Below are 13,752 nucleotides of genomic sequence, written 5' to 3'. Positions count from 1 at the left end.
TTATTAAGTGGTGGCAATGTTGCTCATTTTCCTCATTTATTATTGCATTCTTATCGAAACATGGCAACAATGATTGCAATTTGTCAATATGACATTTGATTGACGGCCGCCGTAGCCGAGTGGGTTGGTGCGTGATCACCATTCGGAATTCACAGAGAGGTCGTTGGTTCGAATCTCGGTGAAAGCAAAATTAATAAAAACATTTTTCTAATAGCGGTCGCCCCTCGGCAGGCAATGGCAAACCTCCGAGTGTATTTCTGCCATGAAAAAAATCTGCTCATAAACATATCATAAAACAAAATGAAATAAATGTATAAAAAAAAAAAAATTTTTTTGTGATTCGAACCAAGGATTTCGGATCGGAAGCCCACATTGCTAGCCGCTGGGCTATCGCGCTGTGCTGTCGCCGCAAAATAATGTATCATAAATCTGCTTACCATACCAAAGACCATACACTTTGCAAACACATTTCGGTGGAAACAGTTGACAGTTCTCCCAAACACAACTCCTGCAAACACGGTGTTTGCTTTTGGTGGAAACGTAATATAACTCCATAGTACTTAATAAACTAGCGGGAAAACTATTAGGATATCACATCTCTTCCAGCACATCGATGTATCGATATCGATAGTTACTACTCCTGTTGCGTATGCTCCGATATTAGGCATTTCTCCTAAAATACTTGAAAGTAATATGACATTGGGTTAGTAAATATCAGAAAATTCATTAATGGAGTCGTGAAGTGAAGTGATATTTCACATAATTTTGGAAGAACTTTAGGACGCGTCAGATAAATTCGATGATGACTGTGTCATATATATAAGTAAAGAACACAAACCAATTGTATTAAAAAATACTTTCTGATTGTAGTGGACACATATGTATATAGATCAACGATGAATTAGCAAACATTTTACGATTTCTTAGGGGCTTTTTACCAAATATGCGTTGAGATATTTAAAGATAATGGACATTTAATAGGCGATCAGAAATGTGTTTACTTACTACTAAACAATGGCCGGATTACGAGGGGTGGATGGAGTGTTAAGAGACTATTCGATCAATGCTGCCACTCATCATATGGTGCGATGCGAACACGTACAGGGAGGATCATGGATCACATGGATCTTGTTTTACATGGGAAGGTTGCCTCCGAATCTTCGTTACCAACCCACAGGTTTAAGTAGCGTGAGTAGTGGTCACGAAAGAAAATAATGTTCTATAAGAAAATCTAGGAACGCGGAGGAATTGCGCTAGGAAAAACTTGCCCAGTATGGGCTTTTATTCCAGGATAACTAATTGTATGGCAATAGATCATACCGGGCAACATAATAAATAACAGTCCCACTGTTACCTTTTGATTGCACCTCAGGCAATTTAATGAACCCTTATGCATCGGGTGTTGAAAATAAGGAAGTCGTCTTAAGGAGATTAGGCAATCGATAAGAGGAAACTTTAGAAAATTTTGTGAGAAATGCATCTCTACCGCAAATTAGGCGTTATTGAGGTAAATTATCTAGGGTTTATCGTGGACGTTAAGCTAAAATGAAAAGCCAAGCTTGCGCATAAGAAAATCTTGAGGCTGTATCCCGAAAGCCAATGATAACAATCGAGAACTGCTCTAACAACTGTGTGGCCAGTCCTGACTAAACTTGAGCGCTTAACGCGTGAGTATATATAGCATACACCGCGTCATATAGTTATTGAATAGCCTAAGCAAGGCTATTGAAAATCTAAAGTTACGAATAAATATAGAAACCTTGAGTTCGCCGTTCCTGTTTATCTAATTCCCTAGAGACGAAAACTCGAAAACCGCGAAGGGATGGGCTGTAGGTTATGATTGGGCATGGGAATAAGTTTCCGTCCTTTCTTAGCTAAAGTTACGAATTATTTAAGCAATTAAATAATGCATGATATTATGTGAAGTATTTGTTATTGGAATCTACAACTTTACTTCATCTTCCAGGTAGCATACGGATTCCTCTGACGAAAAATTCGAGCTCTTTTTACTTGATCCATTCATTGAGCCAGTTTGCGATGCTCTCGTAAAAAGTGAACCGCTCTCCAATAAGGGCGGGCTACATCGATCGGAACAGATGATAGTCCGAAGGTGCAGTGTCTGGCGGCGGTGGGTAAGATTTCCTAATTCACTCTCTCTAAATATTTCTGGACCGATTTAGCAACGTGTGGCGTGGCGTTGTCATGCAACAAAATAAGTTTGTCATGTCTACCGTCCATTCCGGCCGCTTTTCTTTGAGAGCTCGATACAAGCGCATTTGCTGCAGTCTGTAAGTATCGCCAGCAAGGCCGTAGAGAGCATATCCGGGCTCCGGGGGAAAATTGCAAATGCGGGCCCTTTCCAATTATGTCTAATTCATATAATTCAAATTACTCTCGAGTCCGGGCCTCCATGAGAACTCCGGGTGAAGCATAGGCCAGTAGCGTGGCTGACTGTATCGAAAGCCTTGTTTAGATCCATCATCAAGGGTTCGACACGCGTAGTCGAGTATCTTCGAATTTTTTCGGTGCCCCTTCGCTCTTTGCCGCATTTGCACGTGAGTGATAAACGTTAGAATTACCACATTGGAAGCGTCGACACCACTATTTACAAGTTGCATTTGATGGAGCGTGATTACCGTAAATATTGATCAATATACGACACGTTTGAGCTGCACTTTACTTTAAAAGGTAATAATGAAGCATGTCAACTGCGATTAAGACCTCACATATACACTTTCAAATCATCAGTATATTACTAACGCGAACACAAAAATAGTATCAGCAGCGACACCTCTTATAAGGGCTAAAACTTGGGTATTCGGAATAGATTTCGATCCAGCAGCGACCACAAACACAAGTCGAATATTGTTCAATTATGGCTCATCTGCAGGCTTATCCTGTGGTTAAAACGATCTCAATGTAATAGAGAGTTTATGGAGTGTTCTTGGGCGAAATGTAAGAGAGCATCACATAAGCGACCAACAGCACTTAAAAGGGCGTTACAAGAAGAGTTGGAGAAAATAATACTCGAATATATGTATAAAAACACTTGTAGGCTCTACACAGACTAGGCTAAGATACGTTTTAAAACAAAAAGGTTATCCTACAAAATATTATTTAGTAAAAATCGTCATAAATTTTGAAGATTATAAAAACTCACGAAATGAACGTGGTGTTGTTTACTGCTGTGTTTTGTTTTTGTTGTAAATATTGATGTATTTTTGAATGTACTTATATATAGAATTAACGTTTTTTTTTTAAATATAGCTTGTATAAAAAATGTTATGCAATTTTTTTGAAATAAATGAATGCACGAACTGGCTATTAGCCACTGTATGTTCTTGGCGGTTCTTTATGACCAGTTATTTTTAATCCGTTACTTTCCAGTTTTTTTTCCAAATCTGAGCGCCATTACTGGGTTGCTGTTTTTCTCAATTCGCCCACATTCACAGAAAACTTGTAGTCTGAGTCGACTGAGGTGGGCAGCACTTTGGATTGTTCCATTTTTGAAAGAAACTCGCCTTCAGCGTTCGTTCATCTAATTTCAAACTCTGTGGACATGACGGTTTTTGACAAAATATGCCATAATGCACTATTGTGTATGGTTTTGAAAGACTGGCCATTAGCAAGGATCTGAAACAATCAAAACATAAAATTAAAAACAACAACATTAACGTAACGTAGTAATCATTTTATTTATATCACTATATCGTGTTCACGGGGCTGATAATTCTATACTATATAACGTACGCAAATCTTAAGCATCTCATAATTTCTTATGAAAGAATACAGTGACAAAGCTGGCAGTTTCTGCTGCAAAAATTTTTATCAGCCGGAAAAACAAACTTTATTTCTGAAACTGTAGTAGGTTTCGAAAACTCTTGGATTGCAACTACTTGTTTATGCTAAATTTCTGCATTTCTACCGCTTCAAAAAGATGTCTTAGAAACCTCAGCTCGCTTTTGCCAAACTCACATTTCGTTGGGTTAATAGCGAGGTAATTTTCGAGAAGACGTTGAAATAGTCCACTCAAACCATGTAGACGTAGATAAAACAGAAATGTATATTCTGCTTAACGAAGGCGGCAGTTAGCGAGAGTTTGAGCATAGTTGACAGCCCTTGCTGTGCATATGAAAACAAATTTTGTTGTGCAGGCATTTGAGATGTTACCAATAAAATTCGCTACATTATATCGATATCGCCTCCATTTGTAAGTAGTGCATACTAATTTTAATACCACTATAATAATTATACAAAGTTCTATCCTTGTTCCTCACCAATTACACTTGTATTGCCTTTTTGCAATTTGTTCGTTCGAATGTCGAAATTTCAATGAGAGTGGAAACGAACAAAAAAAAAAAAAAATAACGAAGAAGAAGGGCTCTTTAATATTCCAACCAGCAAATCACAAACAAAATAAAAAATAAGTGGTTTTGTGATAGGTGTATCTAATATTTTTTTTTATATGTGGTTAAATTGAGTATACCATACACAAACATACTGTCATAGATAATCATACTGTTTTCGAAATAAAATTATTTGATCGACCATGGTGTTATCTCGGTTGAAAAAGTGGCTGTCTACTGAACTGGAAGCTCATTGCAAGAAATATATGGCATAACATATAATTTATATATTGCTCTGCTAGAGCAATGAACTCTTTTCATTGTCAATTTATAATTTGAAATTTGTATAAAGGTATAAACTTCTTCTGTGGAAATGTGAGGAACTGACATGGTAGAGAATAAGTGAGGTTTATAGCACTGCTTCAATTAAGGTAAACAGCTGCTAAATTGTGCCAGCTTGTTTGACAACTTAAATTGTTTGTTTTCAAATTTAAATATGTTTGCTTTTGTCAAGTGTAAATTTTGTGACGGCTTTTCGGAACTGTTTACCAATATAATACACTTTTTGCCGTTATTTTACGAATATTATAAAAGCTTTTGGAAAAAATCGTTGACTGCTCAATTTAGGTTAAAAAGTATGCCCAAAAATTATCTAAATTGATTTTCTTTACAACATTCCCGTCACTTTCCGGTGAATTAGAATTCTACTCTATTTAGGTAACAATTTAGAGGAACACACACATATCACTAAGTTATATATTTATTACTACATGGCAATGAAAGATCACATATGGCAATATATTGACTGTTATAAGTAACAAGAAATAAACATTTGCCTGTGGAGATGTGGGGTTAGGGTGCGATATTGGCGGTTGCCAAGCAATAATCAGCAAGAATTTAGCAGTGTAATAAAGTAAGTTTTGATAAGATTACGATTTAAGCATTTAAATAGGAAGGTTCTTCTCCATATTCTTTAGAAAGATGGGACGCAGTATTGTGGAAAGTTTACGGTTTCTTATGAGACAGAATAAGCCCCCTTTGGAGGCTTATATTATTCCGACGGACGATGCTCATCAAAATGAATATATTTCCCAGCACGATGCGAGGAGAGCCTTTGTTAGTGGATTCGATGGGTCTGCCGGAACTGCAGTGATTACATTAGATAAGGCTTTATTGTGGACCGACGCGAGATATTATGAACAAGCCGAAAAACAAATTGGTGCGGAGTGGGAACTTATGAGAGATGGTTTGCCAGCAACTCCTTCTATTGGAAAATGGATTGCAAACAATATACCCAAAGGAAGTGATGTTGGTGTGGATCCGAAACTTCTTTCATACCGTCAATGGGAACCCATACAAACGGAATTGACAAATACAGGTAATATCACAGTTCATTTGCTTCTGGTAATTAATTAGGAGGGATAGTATCGTTAGATCTCTCATATGTTGCTTATTTCCTTGTTTGGAGTGCCGAATTTAAAGTGTGCCATATTAATGGTATTTAATTCCCGGGAATTTTAGGTACATACTGTGTCGTATGAAACATTAAGTGGTCACGTAGTCATAATTTATCAGTCTGTATGTTATAACCTTAACATATATAAAAGTGGTCTATCGGGTTTACTTGATGCCGTTATGTACATTTAACCGTTATGTGAACAAAATTATAATATCCTCCAGGACTAAGAGGGCCCTTCTTACACCCTTATGGAGAGTGGTAAACACCGTAACTTAACCTAAACTGGTCACAAGTTCGCGAGTATAAAAATATTTTTATTTATTCAATCCATCATTAGGAAATTCATTATTTGTGTACCTGTGTCAATATAGTTTAGTTCAAAACATTTTGACGATTTACTATGTTGCCATATCGCATCTGTATGTTACTTTTAATGATGATGATGAGCAAAAAAGTTAAAAAAATAACAACAATTGATATATTAAACAAAAGTTAAGGAAATTTGCTATCATTCGTTACTTGCTGCTTTACATAAATTATTTTAGAATTTTTTTGCTTATTTCTTCAGTCCAAAATTGTTATTTGACGATATTCCGAATAAAATGGTGTGTTTTTCAGACTCAGCGACCTGTTTTACATAGGAATTGTATGGTTTTGTTCGTAGGTGTTTTTTTGTCTGTAAACTAGTGTAATCAATATTTAATTTTATTTTGACGTACTGCTTGCCACTGTTTGGCATAGAATAAATTAGATTTCTGATAATTCTTTTCAGAACAAATATTTCTTATCGCTGTTCTTCCCGATTTATACGCTTGCCCACAATCTGTTAGATATTCTCACTCATAATCATTTATTCATTCGTAATAACATTTATGGGTAAATTATTATATAGTATCTTTGTTTTAAATTGCTTAAAATAAATTATTATTTTTAATTCTTTGAATCTAAATACCTACATAGTTGTACAACACTGAATGTACGTATAAGTATATACAGTCTGCTTATATGTAGAAACGTGGCAAAATTCTAACTTAGAGTTTCGTTATAAAAAACTTTAAATGCTGTCAAAATAGGCGTATTCTTCTCGCAATACGCGTTGTACAATTAGTTAGTTTTCTTAGAAAGTTAAAAAGCGTATTTTGTTTTTACAAAATTAGTTCCGTGTATGAAAATCGGTTTGAAGCAGTGTTCCTATGTACACGCCCTAAAGGTCCAAAAATGTTATGTGCATCTGCAGCAAAATATTTGAAGAAGTCGAAAACGTTAATAAATAAATGGGTGCATCGGTGTACCGAAGCTAAAAACTTTGAAGACATCACCGGACGAGGCCAAAAAATACTTTTTCAAAGCAAGATCAGAAGATCAAACAGATTGGGTTCCTACGGTAACAACCCAACAGGAAATTGCTTGCTGAGCATCTTACTATGCTCCTTAACCGGAAGCATTGTAGCCTCTTGTGGAAAAGTTGTAGAGGAGACATCCCGAGATTGTTCTGCTGTCAGTTTTCTGACAGGTCTAAAGCTTAAGTTACTGTGAAACTAGTATCAGACCAGATAGGCGTAGCGTAATTCAGAACCGATCGGCATATTGCTTTAAATGCCACTAGCAAGATTTCTTTGTTTTTCGACTAAGTGCTACCCGCTAGAGATTTGAGGACCTTGTTGTAGTTTTGGAGCTTAGTGGCAATTGCAGTTGTATGCGCTGAGAAGCAAAGCAAACTGTCGAAGGTTGGTATTGGTATATCGTTGACTTACACCTTATTTGGCGTATTATCAAGTTAAGTTAGTTTAAGATTTAAGAATTTTTTATTATTATTAATTCTTAGACAAGACTAATCCTCTTTCTACAGGCCCTTAAATTAAGTTTACCTAATCATTTAATAAAGATGAAAGCTCAACTAGTTATAAAAAAGAATGCATTCAACTTTTGTGGCCACAGGAATGACATGTATTGAAACTTCAAAGTTCAATATCTCTCATAATATAAATTTCCGCTACTTCTAACCAGCCAACTTCTAAAACTATAATAACAAATCTTTTATAGACTGTACGTTAGTTTCTGTAGAGGAAAATTTGGTCGATGTAATATGGGGAGATCAACAACCTAAGCAGTCTTCCAATCCCATCATTCAATTAGAGCAAACATTTTCTGGTTTAACGGTTGCAGAGAAATGGAAAGACATTAAGAATCAAATGCAAGAAAATACGGCCCATGCGCTGGTGGTGTCAGCTTTGGATGAAATTGCATGTAAGTACATTATTTTAAAATAAATTACTTCCAGTTAAGCTTAGATTTGGATCAATAATTTAATGAGAAACGTTTTAAAGCTAATTTACATGCTTCTCTATTATGAATAATCGAATGCAGGTTTGGTTTGAAATGCAAAAAAAGGTGATTTGTCAGTTTATTTTGGAAAATCTATCTAAGTATTTAAAATTTCCGTTGTCGAGTTTTTTACTCTGTATAAAAGAGTTCATTCGTTGTGCTTTATTGTACAAGTTTTGGTTCAGTGTTGATTTCGAACAAAGTCGTCTAATACAGGCTCGTACTTTGGATTTAAGTTCTGGGGAGTTTTAATTCTATGTAAATTGCTTAATAGAGATATTCTTGCTAAGACAGTTGAAAGTATTTTGTAAGGACCAGTTTGAATTCTAGAAAAAATAAACCAACCGGAAATGGCTCGAATAATATTAAATATTAGACAGTTATTTTTGAAATGTTACGAAAATAAAGCGAAAAGTATAGTTGTTCCATTTTCGTTTGTTTGTGATGGATATTTATGATTCAATTATTAAAGGTTTGCTGTATTGTGACAAAATGTTGCATTTAAGAAGGGTGGAGAAAGGGGAACAATTAAAGGGTTGCTTACTTAAATGGAAACGAACTGCGAACGGTTTAAAAAATAAATTAAAATTATTATTTTAAGACACATATTTTCATATATACTTATGTATATATACTACTGTGTCCAAAAAATAAGGTGACATTTGATTTTAAACTGCGCGCTTTGAAGGATTAGGAGAATTCTTTTTTTTTTTAGGTTGGTAGTACTGTGAGTGACATCTATGTCAAATTTCATGTGAAATATTCATTTACTGTTTGAGATACGCGTCGTTTTGTGAGCTGCTAAAAGTGAGTTTCTCGTTTTTTGCAATGTCGAAATTTGTTGAGCAAAGAATTTGCATTAAATTTTGTTTGCGGAATCAATTTTCGGATACGTTGAGGATGGTGCAGAAAGCCTTTGGTGATGAGGCTATGTCTAAAAAAAATGTTTACAAGTGGTATAGTGAGTTCCAAGCCGGTCGTGAACGTGTCGAAGACGAAGAGCGGCCTGGGCGACCATCAACCTCAACTGACGAAGCTCACGTCCAACAAATCAAAGATTTGGTGTTGAAAAACCGTCGATTAACGATTAGAGACCTTGCTGATGATGTTGGCATATCGAAAGGCTCAGTCAATACCATTTTGAAGGATGTTTTGGGCCTCAAGCGCGTCAAATCTCGACTGGTACCGAAAACATTGAATTTTTTGGACTCGTAATTCGTGATCATTTCATCAAAAACTCAACCCATATCGTTCCGCAACCACCGTATTCACCTGATCTGGCACCGTGCGACTTCTGGCTGTTCAGCAGGCTCAAAAGACCGCTCCGGGGACACCGTTTTGACACGATAGAGGAGATTCAAGCCGCAACGAAGACGGAACTGAAGGCCATCCCGGAAAGTGACTACAACCAGTGTTTCGAAAATTGGAAAAAACGTTGGCATAAGTGCATTGTGTCGGGAGGGGATTACTTTGAAGGGGATGAAATTGATTTGGAAGAATAAATAAAGAATTTTCAAAATAAATACAATGTCACCTTATTTTTTGGACACAGAGTATGTAAGTGGAGCGTACAACCTTTTTTGCTGCTTGGCAGAGCTCCTCCTCCTACTTGTGGCGTGCGTCTTGATGTTGCGCCGCCTATAATTTTAAACCGACACCGAACGGCAGATGATGTTTATATGAGGAGCTTTATCATGTCGGAAATACATCCGGAGGTTTGCCACTGCCTGCTGAGGGGCGGCCACTAGAAAACACTTTCTACCATTTGGTGTTTCGAGCATGGATATTCGAACCTGCCTACTACCGAATGGTATTCATGCATCAATCCATTTGACTACGGTGGCCGCCTGGGGTATTGCATTTGAAGCACATAAAATAAGTGTGCCCCAAGAATGATAGAATACAAGGTTGCACCTTCCGAATTCGCCGTGTCGTAAGAGTCTATGAATAAACAAGCAAAAGGAAGGGGAATTACTTGCTTGTTTAGTTTAAATCTTTCAAATCATAATACTACCAAGGCATTCACTGAATTTTCACAAATATGTAATTTCTCCTACTTTTGTTTGTTTTGTATTGCGAAGGGGGCTGACGTCAGACTTCCCAAAATCGCAAAAAATTAAGTAACTGTTTCTTAATGGCGCCGCCTTTGATACTCAATTCGCCTTGGGTGTGTCCTTTACGTCCCGGATTTTTACCATTCAGAAAAAATCTTAATCTGCAATCCTTGCGGACATTTGTGCAATATACATTACACTTTTTTTGCCCATTGGGGAAAAATAATTTGTTGTTTTTTTTGTTTTACTTAAAAGGTGGTAGATGAACAAATGAAAATTGAACTTTGATATTTCCACTTTTTTTCAAGGAGAAGTTTTTACTTACTTACATCACTTCTTCAGCAGCGGGATCTATAAAACATTATTGAACCCTCTTTGTGCGAAAGTCTTGTATTTATACAATAAATATATATTTAAACATTAAATGTAATATTTATTTATTTTTCAGGGTTTTTAAACCTCCGGGGGTCAGATATTGATTATAATCCCGTATTTTTTGCGTATTTAATTGTTGAAATGAACAATATTAAGTTATTCGTTGACAAAACAAAACTTCCGGAGAATTTTGAAGAATATCAGAAACAGAATGATGTTCTTATTGATATTTATCCATATGACTCTATTGGAAGTGAGGTGGAAACCATAATAAGTTCATTATCAGAGGAGAAAATATGGATTTCTCCAACCTCAAGCTATTACTTATGTTCTTTGATATCTAAAAAGTTAAGAGTCCTTGAGGTAAGAACATTAAAGAGAAATAACGGTGGACTTGTAAATTTCTAAAATAATGTGTCCTGTTTATTAGATCACACCTATAGCCCTTAACAAAGCAATTAAAAATAATACCGAAATCGAAGGATTTATTAACTGTCATATTCGTGATGGAGTTGCACTTTGTCGATATTTCGCTTGGTTAGAGGATTCTGTTCAGAATGGCGAGAATGTTACTGAAATTTCTGGAGCTACAAAATTAGAAGAATTTCGATCGTAAGTATTTTTTGGAAAAACTATATTTTATACTTAAAAATATTAATTTTAGGAAGAATAAATACTTCATGGGCTTAAGCTTTGGAACGATAAGTGCCAGTGGTCCCAATGGTTCTATAATACATTATCAACCAACTGAAGAAACCAATCGACGTATAGTTAGCGAAGAAATCTACCTCTGTGATTCGGGGGCTCAGTATCTGTAAGTAGATATATATTTATGGTCTCAAATTTACTATTCCACCTTAAGACTCTTTTTTTTAAACACCTCAAAGCCACATTAAATAGTCTGGGTATTGATGTTGACGGCTTGTTCTGCGACTCGATGGCTTGCTCTTTGGTGCATGGTCTGCGTCTTGTGAACGATTGATTTTCGCTGCTTCGGTCTTTGCTGGCGAGAAATTCTTCGTACTCCTTCACTACTTTTTCGTATTTTGCCTTGTCATCAACATCTTGCTCTTGTACTGTTCAAGCGGCCTCATTCTTCGCAGTCTCGTTAGAATGAAACTAGTCTTCTAGTACTACGATTTTAGGACGGTGCTGTCTGATTTGTTTGGTCTCGTATGAATCTTTCGCCTATGGCTGGTTGATTCTCTCGAGTCGGTGTTTGTTTTTGTTGTTGATTGTATTGTGCGTTTGTCTGGTTGGGGAGTACTATGACTGGGGGCTGGTTTTTTGGCTAGAAGCCATTAGTATGTCGTCTTCCGAGAAGGGTATTTCGAATTTATCCGGATCTTTAACAAAAAGATCATGATTTATTTGGTTCGTAAGAGAGTTTCGCGAGACCGAAGTAAAGCTCGACCGCAAAATAGTGTGCCCACCACGGCAGCGCCCCTTAACGTGGTACTGTCGGTACAGTTACTCACAGAGATGGTCAACTGTCGATTAGGAAAACTTTGTTCGCGATGCACATGTTTGAATTTCCTGCACCATTTAAACCTCAGCACGATTCCAAGAACACCATGGCTTGAGAGATGGTTTGGCTTTTGTTTTCGGAATCTCTCCAAGGATCTGACTATGCCTACCTAGGTAGTACTAGGAGGAGTTTGATGACACTTTAAGTAGAATAAAAAATGTTAAAGTAGACCATTTATTTGAAAAAGGGTCTGCGAAAAATTTGATAACATTTGGGAAAGAAAGTTTCTGATACGTTTTTTCTTTTCTCGAAAAAAATGTCCTCTCAATAATTTCCGACAATATGAAAATTTAAAAAAGCAGAAATACACCTTGGTTTCAGAACAGACTATTAGCGGCATTGTTTTTAAAAGTTTTTGTATTAAGACCATTTGGTCTACTTGAATTTACGTCTAGCTTTGAATCCTAATAAACGATGCATTATTTAGGGATGGAACAACGGATGTCACGCGTACATTTCATTTTGGAGAACCGACAGAATTCCAAAAAGAAGCATACACACGCGTTTTAAAGGGCCAGTTGACATTAGGATCCACAATTTTTCCAAAAGAAGTAAAGGTTAGTACTTATAAAAAATTATATAATTATTAAAAAAAAGTTAAATACTTTAAATATTTTAATAATATAAATTAGGGTAATGTCCTCGATACAATAGCAAGAAAATCACTTTGGGATGTGGGACTAGATTACGGACACGGAACAGGGCATGGGGTTGGATCATTTCTTAATGTGCATGAAGGTCCTATGGGAGTGGGAACTCGTGTTATGCCTGATGACCCCGGTTTACAAGAAAATATGTTTATATCAAACGGTATTATGTGGTATTTCCTCAAAATAGGTAAGTTTTAAAGTTTTTTTTTATTATTTTTTTGGCAGAGCCTGGATATTACCAAAGTGAGGAATTTGGGATTCGTATTGAGGATATTGTTCAAATTGTCCCAGCTACGGAAGGTTATAATTTTGCTGGAAGAGGTGCTTTAACGTTTAAAAATATAACATGGTGTCCAAAACAAACGAAGATGATCACAAAAGATCTACTTCTAGACATTGAGGTAAATTTCATAAATAACACAGGACCAGCAAATCCACACTTTTCATATGAGACTGGTTTCCGATGTAATTTTTTGCGCTGAATACGATTTTGACGTCCAAAAGAGTGTTTATGGCCTTTGTAGTGCAAGATTTAAGCTTTATTGTGAGTATGGATTGAAGTCTCTAGCTCATCAGGCATTTGCAAAAGTGGAGCTAAAAACACCCAACGACTTGGTTTTATGGGATTTTACTGCCATTGTACATCGCACAAAAAGTTTATCGGAAACTAATCTCATATGAACTAATCTCAAAAGAAAACACATGTAGACCTATGTAGTTGATCTATGTATTAAATAAACTTATTTCTTTATAGGTAACCATTTTAAATGATTATCACAAACTGGTTTGGGAAACCTTGTCGCCGATTTTACGTGAAGAAGGCGATGAATTTACCTTGGCGTGGTTGGAAAAAGAAACCCGTGCCATATAAATGTCAATGGAATTTTGTATACGATGAATAATAAAGATTTTATAATAAATATTGCCGGTCACCAAAGGAATACGAGTATTATTTTAACTGAGTTCCCATATAGCAAGCACTAGAATAGCAAAGACAAATTTGCTCCTAAAACAA

The 13,752-nt window shown here is 36.1% G+C and overlaps 1 protein-coding gene across 2 annotated transcripts; it reads left to right on the top strand.

The window, feature by feature from the left end:
- The first annotated feature begins 5,154 nt into the window (after nucleotides 1-5,154).
- Nucleotides 5,155-13,678, top strand: LOC129236378 (xaa-Pro aminopeptidase ApepP). Of its 2 annotated transcripts, XM_054870735.1 has the most exons (10): nucleotides 5,155-5,259; nucleotides 5,324-5,724; nucleotides 7,849-8,052; nucleotides 10,633-10,922; nucleotides 10,990-11,171; nucleotides 11,224-11,373; nucleotides 12,515-12,644; nucleotides 12,720-12,897; nucleotides 12,963-13,138; nucleotides 13,492-13,678. In XM_054870735.1, exons 2-10 carry the CDS (start codon nucleotides 5,328-5,330, stop codon nucleotides 13,606-13,608), a joined length of 1,824 nt encoding a protein of 607 aa, XP_054726710.1. In that variant the 5' UTR covers nucleotides 5,155-5,259; nucleotides 5,324-5,327; the 3' UTR covers nucleotides 13,609-13,678. The 2 variants fall into 2 exon arrangements, with proteins under 2 accessions (XP_054726710.1, XP_054726711.1); XM_054870736.1 differs by lacking the exon at nucleotides 5,155-5,259 and having other exon boundaries at nucleotides 5,272-5,724.
- The last annotated feature ends 74 nt before the right edge of the window (nucleotides 13,679-13,752 follow it).

This window comes from Anastrepha obliqua, chromosome 1 (assembly GCF_027943255.1).
Source record: "Anastrepha obliqua isolate idAnaObli1 chromosome 1, idAnaObli1_1.0, whole genome shotgun sequence".
In the NCBI taxonomy this organism is placed as follows: Eukaryota; Metazoa; Arthropoda; class Insecta; order Diptera; family Tephritidae; genus Anastrepha; species Anastrepha obliqua.
Note: the sequence above shows the minus strand (reverse complement) of the source record. Positions and strands in the feature narration are given on the sequence as shown.

Coding starts and splice junctions, on each gene's coding strand:
- LOC129236378 (XM_054870735.1), top strand. CDS start 5,328: ATGGGACGCAGTATTGTGGAAAGTTTACGGTTTCTTATGAGACAGAAT. Junction 5,725..7,848: donor AACGGAATTGACAAATACAG/GTAATATCACAG, acceptor AATCTTTTATAG/ACTGTACGTTAGTTTCTGTA. Junction 10,923..10,989: donor AAAAGTTAAGAGTCCTTGAG/GTAAGAACATTA, acceptor CCTGTTTATTAG/ATCACACCTATAGCCCTTAA.